This window comes from Nerophis lumbriciformis, linkage group LG03, assembly GCF_033978685.3.
Source record: "Nerophis lumbriciformis linkage group LG03, RoL_Nlum_v2.1, whole genome shotgun sequence".
NCBI classification, from domain to species: Eukaryota; Metazoa; Chordata; class Actinopteri; order Syngnathiformes; family Syngnathidae; genus Nerophis; species Nerophis lumbriciformis.
Genome location: NC_084550.2, coordinates 314,688 through 327,500, shown reverse-complemented (window position 1 = coordinate 327,500; position 12,813 = coordinate 314,688). Strand labels below are relative to the sequence as shown.

Sequence of the window (12,813 nt, the reverse complement as noted above, 5' to 3'; positions counted from 1 at the left end):
CCTTTGAGCGCGTGGAAGCCATCTTTGACGGGGAACACCTGGTCCTTGGTGTCGGCGATGTCGGCGAGCTGCGGGGAGAAGAGCGGAGGAGTCACCTCACCGCCAGCCAGCGTCGCAGCTCTCTAAGCACGGGGCAGCAGGCGCCGCGGCAGATGGCCGCAAACACTTCACAAACTGGGACCAATGTTGCCTTTGTTCAGGACTTAACAGGCGCCGGGTGGTAACCAATGGTTACGGGGGGGGGGGGGACACACACACACAGGACGCCATGTTGGAACGCCACACACTGACCACTCATGTTGTACTACTTAATATACTAACTGTATGATCAGTCCCTGAAGGCATCACTGAATGCACAAACTGTATGGTCAGTCCCTGAAGGCATCACTGAATGTACAAACTGTATGATCAGACCCTGAAGACATCACTGAATGTACAAACTGCATGATCAGTCCCTGAAGGCATCACTGAATGTACAAACTGCATGGTCACTCCCTGAAGGCATCACTGAATGCACAAACTATATGGTCAGTCCCTGAAGGCATCACTGAATGTACAAACTGTATGATCAGTCTCTGAAGGTATCACTTAATGCACAAACTGTATGATCAGTCCCTGAAGGCATCACTGAATGTACAAACTGTATGATCAGTCCCTGAAGGCCTCACTGAATGTTTACATGGCGTCTGGTGGGTCAAATGAAGCATTCTGGGAAATTCTGTAAGGTCGACACCTCAAATTATTGCCCATAAACCACATGACTGACAAGATTTTCTGACAGCAAAAATATATAATAATGCAAGTTTATTCTTTCAAAGGAGTACATTTCTCTGTATCTTAGTAGTTTATGTTCAATGTGAATACTATATTTTAGTAATCTGTTCATACAAGTTTAGTTTGGAGTATGACATTTTTTAATGGGGAAAGACAGTAATGTCTCTTGTTTTCATGTTAGCATCTAAGCTAGCTAACAAGCTAACACTCCTCAGTACATAAGTTTATCAAAGTTAAGTTATCAATAACAATAAAATTATATCTATATATATATATATATATATATATATATATATATATATATATATATATATATATATACTTTTTGAAAGCAATGAATGGAAGTAGAAGCAGGATGAGTGAAATTGTTGATTGGGATGTGAATGGATGAATTGGGTTTTTGGTGTGTGATGGCGGATTATGCAAATGAGAGGATGAGTCCCACACTGCCACAAATAGTGTGGGCTCTCTCACCTGCTGCTCGTCAAAGTCCTTGATGCCCACGCAGTAGACGATTGATTGGGATGTGAATGGATGAATAGAGTGTTTGGTGTGTATTATGCAAATGAGAGGGTGAGTGTCACCTGCTGCTCGTCAAAGTCCTTGATGCCCACGCAGTAGACGCGAGCGCCGTACATCCTGGCCTGGTCGGCCTGCCACGAAAGAAAGGGTTAGAGTTAAGTCAAACAAAGATGGCGTCCACAATCAGGAAGTGTCTGACCTCCTTGACGGTGAGCTCGTGAACAAACACTTCCAGCTTGCCGTCCGTCAGCGCCAGGATGATGCTGGACGACTTGGTGGTCTGCTTCTGGATCTGGTCTGTGGCCTGCGGAGGTCAGAGGTCACAATGCAGCGGGAGGGGGGGGTTGAAACAAGAAACATGGCCGACCTCTCTGATGCCCTCGTGCATGTACGTCTCGCCGGCCGGCTTGACGCCTCGCAGCTTCTCCAGGCCTTCCTCGATCTGGTACCTGCCACACCACACGGTCCTCATGGAGCGTTGCCATGGCGATGTTACAGGTGCACTTTACCTGTCTCCTGTCAGCGGGAGGATCACGCGAGCTTGGGCGGAGAAGACGATGAAGGACACTCTCATGCTGGGACTGCAACAACAACAACATCTTTTTAGGGACCACAGCCAGGCTCACAAAACATATTCACCAACCATTAAACCATATTCACCACATTCACCATATTAACCATATTCACCATATAAACCATATTCACCAACCATTTAAACCATATACACCATATAAACCATATTCACCAACCATTTAAACCATATTCACCATATAAACCATATTCACCAACCATTTAAACCATATACACCATATAAACCATATTCACCAACCATTTAAACCACATTCACCATATTCACCATATTCACCATATTCACCATATAAACCATATTCACTTGCAGCAACCATATTCACCACAAAAACCATATAAACCATATTCACTTGCAGGAACCATATTCACCATATAAACCATATTCACCATATAAACCATATTCACCATATAAACCATATTCACCATATAAACCATATAAATCATATAAACCATATTCACCATATAAACCATATTCACCATATAAACCATATTCGCCATATAAACCATACTAACCATATTCACCATACAAATCATATAAATCATATAAACCATATTAACCATATAAACCATATTCACCATATAAACCATATTAACCATATAAACCATATTCACCATATAAACCATATTCACCATATAAATCATATAAACCATATTCACCATATAAACCATATAAATCATATAAACCATATAAATCATATAAACCATATTCACCATATAAACCATATTCACCATATAAACCATATTCGCCATATAAACCATATTCGCCATATAAACCATATTCGCCATATAAACCATATTCACCATATTAACCATATTCACCATATAAACCATATTCACTTGCAGCAACCATATTCACCACAAAAACCATATAAACCATATTCACTTGCAGGAACCATATTCACCATATAAACCATATTCACCATATAAACCATATTCACCATATAAACCATATTCACCATATAAACTATATTCACCATATAAACCATATTCACCATATAAACTATATTCACCATATAAACCATATTCACCATATAAACCATATAAATCATATAAACCATATAAATCATATAAACCATATTCACCATATAAACCATATTCACCATATAAACCATATTCACCATATAAACCATATTCGCCATATAAACCATATTCGCCATATAAACCATATTCACCATATAAACCATATTCACCATATTAACCATATTCACCATATAAACCATATTCACTTGCAGCAACCATATTCACCACAAAAACCATATAAACCATATTCACTTGCAGGAACCATATTCACCACAAAAACCATATAAACCATATTCACTTGCAGGAACCATATTCACCATATAAACCATATTCACCATATTAACCATATTCACCATATAAACCATATTCACCATATAAACCATATTCACCATATAAACTATATTCACCATATAAACCATATTCACCATATAAACTATATTCACCATATAAACCATATTCACCATATAAACCATATTCACCATATAAACCATATTCGCCATATAAACCATATTCGCCATATAAACCATATTCACCATATAAACCATATTCACCATATTAACCATATTCACCATATAAACCATATTCACTTGCAGCAACCATATTCACCACAAAAACCATATAAACCATATTCACTTGCAGGAACCATATTCACCATATAAACCATATTCAACATATAAACCATATTCACCATATAAACCATACTAACCATATTCACCATACAAATCATATAAATCATATTAACCATATAAACCATATTCACCATATAAACCATATTCACCATATAAACCATATTCACCATATAAACCATATTCACCATATAAACCATATTCACCACAAAAACCATATAAACCATATTCACCATATAAACCATATTCACCATATAAACCACATTCACCATATAAACCATATTCACCATATAAACCATACTAACCATATTCACCATACAAATCATATAAATCATATTAACCATATAAACCATATTCACCATATAAACCATATTCACCATATAAACCATACTAACCATATTCACCATACAAATCATATAAATCATATTAACCATATAAACCATATTCACCATATAAATCATATAAACCATATTCACCATATAAATCATATAAACCATATTCACCATATAAACCATATAAATCATATAAACCATATAAATCATATAAACCATATTCACCATATAAACTATATTCACCATATAAACCATATTCACCATATAAACCATATTCGCCATATAAACCATACTAACCATATTCACCATATAAACCATATTCACCATATAAACCATATTCACCATATAAATCATATAAACCATATTCACCATATAAATCATATAAACCATATAAATCATATAAACCATATTCACCATATAAACTATATTCACCATATAAACCATATTCACCATATAAACCATATTCACCATATAAACCATATAAATCATATAAACCATATAAATCATATAAACCATATTCACCATATAAACTATATTCACCATATAAACCATATTCACCATATTAACCATATAAACCATATTCACCATATAAACCATATTCACCATATAAACCATATTCACCATATTAACGATATAAATCATATAAACTATATTGACTTGCAGCAAAGTGATTTATAACATGTCAGTAAACATCTGGACAACAGCTGAGTGTGACTAAGAAAGTGTTCTCATGCTGGAGCAGTGATTATTACTAGCTATCATATGTGTAGACATTGTATCTGCTCATCTACTTCTGTTTGGATACATTGGGAAAGAAAAACAAAACGTCAGATACTGACACACATCAAAAGTAAAATATTGGTGTGGATAATTGGTCGACGTGTAGTTACTACTATCTACTTTGTAATACTAAATACTGTCTGGTATCATATGTGTAGACATTGTATCTGCTCATCTACTTCTGTTTGGATACATTGGGAAAGAAAAACGTCAGATACCGACACACATCAAAAGCCAAATATTGGCGTGGATAATTGGTCGACGTGTAGTTACTTCACTAATTACTTTGTAATACTAAATACTGTCTGGTATCATATGTGTAGACATTGTATCTGCTCATCTACTTCTGTTTGGATACATTAGAAAAGAAAAACAACGTCAGATACCGACACACATCAAAAGCCAAATATTGGTGTGGATAATTGGTCGACGTGTAGTTACTACTATCTACTTTGTAATACTAAATACTGTCTGGTATCATATGAGTAGACACTGTATCTGCTGATCTAGTTCTGTCGTAGAAAGAAATGCCAAATATTGTCATTGATAATCAATCTCTATCTTATACAAGATTATTGTTGCCATGGTGACAGCAGATCTGCCAGCGATATGATATTACATTCATGTTCAGAGTTATGTCCCCGCTCTACAGCAGGGGCCCAAACTCTTTTATTGGCCCTAAACATATTCTTTATAATGAATTATCAGACATCATAATAAATGTTTTCTTTTATTGGTCCTAATAAACATATTCTTTATCATGAATTATCAGACAACATAATAAATATGTTTTCTTTTATTGGCCTTAATAAACATATTCTTTATAATGAATTATCACACAACATAATAAATATGTTTTATTTTATTGGCCCTAATAAACATATTCTTTATAATGAATTATCAGACAACATAATAAATATGTTTTCTTTTATTGGCCCTAATAAACATATTCTTTATAATGAATTATCACACAACATAATAAATATGTTTTATTTTATTGGCCCTAATAAACATATTCTTTATAATGAATTATCAGACAACATAATAAATATGTTTTCTTTTATTGGCCCTAATAAACATATTCTTTATAATGAATTATCACACAACATAATAAATATGTTTTATTTTATTGGCCCTAATAAACATATTCTTTATAATGAATTATCAGACAACATAATAAATATGTTTTCTTTTAATGGTCCTAATAAACATATTCTTAATAATGAATTATCACACAACATAATAAATATGTTTTATTTTATTGGCCCTAATAAACATATTCTTTATAATGAATTATCACACAACATAATAAATATGTTTTATTTTATTGGCCCTAATAAACATATTCTTTATAATGAATTATCAGACAACATAATAAATATGTTTTCTTTTATTGGCCCTAATAAACATATTCTTTATAATGAATTATCACACAACATAATAAATATGTTTTATTTTATTGGCCTTAATAAACATATTCTTTATAATTAATTATCAGACAACATAATAAATATGTTTTCTTTTATTGGCCTTAATAAACATATTCTTTATAATGAATTATCAGACAACATAATAAATATGTTTTATTTTATTGGCCTTAATAAACATATTCTTTATCATGAATTATCAGACAACATAATAAATATGTTTTATTTCATGTTTCACTTTGTAGTCCACAACATAAAAGGCAAAAAAATTGTTAAATACTTAGACGCGGCGCTGACATTTGTCATTTTGACGTATATCAGTATCAGACTTTTAAAAAAATCTGTATCTCCATCAGCAGGTACAATATATACACAATAAATACCAGTATTTCAAAAAATATATAAAATGAGTTACTTGTGGGTTTATGTCCACAACCTTCTAGGCTTGATTTATTATCTAGAATTAACTTTTATTAACTTCGAGGCAAGTTCAGTATGTCAATATAGCAGCATTAGCTAGTTAGCTCTCTGTGCTGCTAAAAGTAGTTCCTCTGTGTTAGCGCTCATAATAACAATATCGCTATTACTTGTTGATATTCAGGTCATGACATGTAAATGAAGTATTTTTGGTACTTTTTAAATGTTTTAGAGGGTTTTATAGTCTACTCTGGTATGTACCTGCCATGAGTCACATGGTATGTACCTGCCATGAGTCACATGGTATGTACCTGCCATGAGTCACATGGTATGTACCTGCCATGAGTCACATGGTATGTACCTGCCATGAGTCACATGGTATGTACCTGCCATGAGTCACATGGTATGTACCTGCCATGAGTCACATGGTATGTACCTGCCATGACTCACATGGTATGTACCTGCCATAGTACACATTTAATAATACATTTCGGAGTATAAGCCTACGCTTTGAACCCTGCGGCTTATAAACTGGTGCAGCTAATTTATGGATGTTTCTTAGCTGACGGTGCATAAAGCAAACAGTTTTCAGTAAATACACTTAAATGGCCTGTTATTGTTTGTGCTATGGCGCCACCTTTTGGACGAGATTGCGCAGTGCAGGTGCTGCCGGGTGAACGCCTGCAAGTGTTCCCTGCGGTTTAAAGCTTTGAACAGGAAGTAAAAGTGCATTTCTGTCTCCTGGCCGTCCTTAGCGTTTCTACTCGTATGGATTCTTCATTCATTAGTTTTACAATATAACTAAAACTATTCTGACTCACTAATGCGTCCCATGTGTGATGTCTGGAGGAGTGTTGTCATGCATATTTGTACATGCTATCTTCATGTAATGTTAGCCTGGTTCGCATTACTAATATGCTAACACGTTTACGAGTGTCTGTGTGAGTAGTATTAACTTACAATAACATTCTTTTTGTATTGTTTCACTTTCACAAATTCCTCAGTAAATTCACCAAAACATCAGCGTGGCGTTTTTGAGTCTGTTTCGCTGATTGGAGAGCTAGCTTGCGCAGCTAGTGGCTCCATGACCATGACTTCTGTTTTGTTTGATCCACCGTTTTACTGCCTTGTTTTCAGACACTGTTTAGAAACAATTAAGATATGTAAATAAACATTTACTAAATCTTTGTGTGTAAATTGACTTGTGACACGGTGTATGTTGGATGAGGTTGTGACATCATGTGACTTGTGTACGTTGGATGAGGTTGTGACATCATGTGACTTGTGTACGTTGGATGAGGTTGTGACATCATGTGACTTGTGTATGTTGGATGAGGTTGTGACATCATGTGACTTGTGTACGTTGGATGAGGTTGTGACATCATGTGACTTGTGTACGTTGGATGAGGTTGTGACATCATGTGACTTGTGTACGTTGGATGAGGTTGTGACATCATGTGACTTGTGTATGTTGGATGAGGTTGTGACATCATGTGACTTGTGTATGTTGGATGAGGTTGTGACATCATGTGACTTGTGTATGTTGGATGAGGTTGTGACATCATGTGACTTGTGTACGTTGGATGAGGTTGTGACATCATGTCTGAGTTGTGTATGTTGGATGAGGTTGTGACATCATGTGACTTGTGTATGTTGGATGAGGTTGTGACATCATGTGACTTGTGTACGTTGGATGAGGTTGTGACATCATGTGACTTGTGTACGTTGGATGAGGTTGTGACATCATGTGACTTGCGTACGTTGGATGAGGTTGTGACATCATGTGACTTGTGTACGTTGGATGAGGTTGTGACATCATGTGACTTGTGTACGTTGGATGAGGTTGTGACATCATGTGACTTGTGTACGTTGGATGAGGTTGTGACATCATGTGACTTGTGTACGTTGGATGAGGTTGTGACTAAGGCTGAAACGCCGCGTCGACGTAGTCGACGTCATCGACGTCATCGGTTACGTAAATACGTCGACGCCGTTTTTGTGCGTCGGCGCGTCGCATATTTACGTCACACTACTGTCATGGCGGAGCGCAAAGCAGACGATGCGAGCGAGGGGAAAAAAGCACACCAAAAGTCGTCAAAAGTGTGGGAGTATTTCAATAAACGGCCTAATAATGTTGTTGTATGCACACTGTGTCGAGCGGAAATGGCCTATCATAGCAGCACAACGGCTATGAAGGAACATTTGAAAAGAAAACCCCCGACAGCGTTCTTGCCATCACCATCAACAAGTCAATCGTCCGCGTGCGTATACGTTGTCATCATTACACAAAAACATGAATGTGTCATTTGTATCTGCGTTGTAAATTCATAAACTAAAGCACCGTTTCGCTCTGAGAGGCGCGTTTGGCGTGCCTGTTCAGTGTTTACAAAGACGCGCTCCTCTTTAACGCTGTGGAGAGGCGGCGGCGGCGAGCGAGTGGCGAGGCGGGGCGCGCCGGGAGCGACGCCGCAATCGTGCCCAGGTGCGCGATCCGCGCAGTTGGAAGAGAAAAGACTTTGTGTAAAATTAAAAGATTGTAAACCTGGCAAAGCCGTCTGGCGTTCAGTCTGTCGGTCCTGAAAGAACCCCACGGCACAAGACGTGTCACAAACGCTAACGTTAATTAGTTGTGCAAATACCTTTTACAACATTAACAGTTACATATACTATGTACAAACCAACAATTAACTTTCACTTTAATCATACTATCATTGTTGTGTTATTAAGCAAAATAAGCAATACTTTTACTTTTGTTGAAATGTTTACACTGTACACTTTTTTGTATTGGATGTTTAGCTTTATTTTTGCACATTTTAGCAAATAAGCAATACTTTTACTTTTGTTGAAATGTTTACACTTGTTACAGAATATTTCCGTTTTGCACTTTTTTGTATTGGATGTTTATCTTTATTTTTGCACATTTTAAAGCAAAATAAGCAATACTTTTACTTTTGAAATGCTTATACTATTCCAGAATATTAAGATTTGCACTGGATGTTTACTTTTATATTTGCACATTAAAAAGCAAATAAGCTACTTTTAATTTTGTTAAATGTTAAAAGTTTTAAATGTTTACATTGTTACAGAATATTTTGTCATGTTGTTGTCAATGTTGACTGAGTGGCCATACTTTTTTTTTTGTAAATAAAAGCCATGCCTTTTGAAAAAACTGGCCTACATTTATTTTTTCCTCTTCATTTTAAATAAAAAAAAAAATCGGTAAAAGGAAAAATAATCTATAGATTAATCGAAAAAAATAATCTATAGATTAACCGATTAATCGAAAAAAATAATCTATAGATTAATCGATAGAAAAATAATCGTTAGCTGCAGCCCTAGTTGTGACATCATGTGACTTGTGTATGTTGGATGAGGTTGTGACATCATGTGTGACTTGTGTGACGGTGTACGTTGGATGACGCCAACACAGCCAGCAGGGGGTTGGATGTGTTCCTGTGAGGATAAGTTGGAGCCACATGGCGGAACAGAAGCGTTCCTGGTGAGCGAGCGTCTTTCAGCAGATTGTACTCGCCGTTACTGTACATTGTCTGCCTGCGGCGCCGCCGCCACCACCACCAAACCCCCCTCGCCTTCGCCGCCACTACTGCCGTTGCAAATGGCCATTCTCACAGCCCAGAAGAGCGCTCCACTCCACCACCCACTCCCACCTGCCGCCTTGGCTATTTTCTTCCAGCAAGCGCTCCGTTCTGGCGGGGCCGGCGCCGTCTGTCCCACGCTGGCAGCCGCCGCCAACACTTGCAGCCTCCAACTTTGCCGCTAAAATTTGGTACGAAGAGAGGCTGCGCGGGGAAGGGACGGCCGCCTCGTCCTCCATAAGTCATGTGGGGAGCGCCATCGTGCCAAATGAGACGACTACACGGACTGTAGATAACCACAACGATGCCACCAGGCAACTGTCTCTGTTGCTACTAATATTTACACAGCAAAGTACAACAACAGTCACCTTGTGTTCATGCTAACTTATTTTCAATTGAATAGACTGCAAAGACAAGATATTTCATGTTCAAACTTTGCTATTTGTTGCAAATATTAGCTCATTTGGAATTTGATGCCTGCAACATGTTTCAAAAAAGCTGGCACAAGTGGCAAAAAAGAGTGAGGAAGTTGAGGAATGCTCATCAAAGACTTATTTGGAACATCCCACAGGTGAACAGGCTAATTGGGAACAGGTGGGTGCCATGATTGGGTATAAAAGCAGCTTCAGTCATTCACAAACAAGGACGGGGGCGAGGGTCACCACTTTGTCAACAAACGCCTGAGCAAATTGTTTAAGAACAACATTTCTCAACAAGGAATTTAGGGATTTCACCATCTGCGCTCCGTAATATCATCAAAAGGTTCATAGAATGTGGAGAAATCACTGCAGGTAAGCCAGTGGTTCTCAAACTTTTTTTGTCATCCCCCACTTTGGACAAGGGGGAGTTTTCAAGCCCCACCTGCCCCCATCGCCCCAACAGAGCGCTAATGCCAAGCTTTAACATTTTCAAATTTATTGAACATCAAGTTGTACCCCGCCTTCCGTCCGATTGTAGCTGAGATAGGCTCCAGCGCCCCCCGCGACCCCAAAGGGAATAAGCGGTAGAAAATGGATGGATGGAAGTTGTATACATTCGAACTCAATAACATAAAATAACACTAAGTTCAATAATAAATAAAATAACTGTGCAGCTGTGGTATAACTTGCATTAAGTTCAATAATAAATAAAATAACTTGCATCAAGTTCAATAACAAATAAAACAAAAGTGTTATAACTTGCATCACGTTCAATAATAAATCAAAAAAACTGTTATAACTTGCATCAAGTTCAATAATAAATCAAAAAAAGTGTTATAACTTGCATCAAGTTCAATAATAAATTAAATAAAAGTGTTATAACTTGCATCAAGTTCAATAATAAATCAAAAAAAGTGTTATAACTTGCATCAAGTTCAATAATAAATCAAAAAAATGTTATAACTTGCATCAAGTTCAATAATAAATTAAATAAAAGTGTTATAACTTGCATCAAGTTCAATAATAAATCAAAAAAAGTGTTATAACTTGCATCAAGTTCAATAATAAATCAAATAACTTGCATCAAGTTCAATAATAAATCAAAAAAAGTGTTATAACTTGCATCAAGTTCAATAATAAATAAAACAAGTGTTATAACTTGCATCAAGTTCAATAATAATAAAAAAAAGTGTTATAACTTGCATCAAGTTCAATAATAAATCAAATAACTTGCATCAAGTTCAATAATAAATCAAAAAAAGTGTTATAACTTGCATCAAGTTCAATAATAAATTAAATAAAAGTGTTATAACTTGCATCAAGTTCAATAATAAATTAAATAAAAGTGTTATAACTTGCATCAAGTTCAATAATAAATCAAAAAAAGTGTTATAACTTGCATCAAGTTCAATAATAAATCAAAAAAATGTTATAACTTGCATCAAGTTCAATAATAAATCAAAAAGTGTTATAACTTGCATCACGTTCAATAATAAATCAAAAAGTGTTATAACTTGCATCACGTTCAATAATAAATCAAAAAAAGTGTTATAACTTGCATCAAGTTCAATAATAAATCAAATAACTTGCATCAAGTTCAATAATAAATCAAAAAAAGTGTTATAACTTGCATCAAGTTCAATAATAAATAAAACAAGTGTTATAACTTGCATCAAGTTCAATAATAAAAAAAAAGAAAGTGTTATAACTTGCATCAAGTTCAATAATAAATCAAATAAAAGTGTTATAACTTGCATCAAGTTCAATAATAAATCAAAAAAAGTGTTATAACTTGCATCAAGTTCAATAATAAATAAAACAAAAGTGTTATAACTTGCATCAAGTTCAATAATAAATCAAAAAAAGTGTTATAACTTGCATCAAGTTCAATAATAAATAAAAAAAAGTGTTATAACTTGCATCAAGTTCAATAATAAATTAAATAAAAGTGTTATAACTTGCATCAAGTTCAATAATAAATTAAATAAAAGTGTTATAACTTGCATCAAGTTCAATAATAAATCAAAAAAAATGTTATAACTTGCATCAAGTTCAATAATAAATCAAAAAGTGTTATAACTTGCATCACGTTCAATAATAAATCAAAAAAAGTGTTATAACTTGCATCAAGTTCAATAATAAATCAAATAACTTGCATCAAGTTCAATAATAAATCAAAAAAAGTGTTATAACTTGCATCAAGTTCAATAATAAATAAAACAAGTGTTATAACTTGCATCAAGTTCAATAATAATAAAAAAAAAGTGTTATAACTTGCATCAAGTTCAATAATAAATCAAATAAAAGTGTTA

General features: G+C 35.2%; 1 protein-coding gene across 2 annotated transcripts in view; it reads right to left on the bottom strand.

The window, feature by feature from the left end:
- Positions 1–12,813, bottom strand: part of antxr2a (ANTXR cell adhesion molecule 2a) — a 116,552-nt gene that overhangs the window by 89,870 nt on the left and 13,869 nt on the right. For both annotated transcript variants that reach the window (XM_061931187.2, XM_072912383.1), the window contains 5 exons: positions 1,806–1,877; positions 1,664–1,745; positions 1,496–1,600; positions 1,359–1,427; positions 1–68 (listed from right to left, as the gene is read on the bottom strand). The exon at positions 1–68 is cut by the window's left edge and continues 13 nt beyond it. In XM_061931187.2, coding sequence (XP_061787171.2) covers positions 1–68; positions 1,359–1,427; positions 1,496–1,600; positions 1,664–1,745; positions 1,806–1,877 — 396 coding nt within the window. The remainder of the gene's footprint in view (positions 69–1,358; positions 1,428–1,495; positions 1,601–1,663; positions 1,746–1,805; positions 1,878–12,813) is intronic.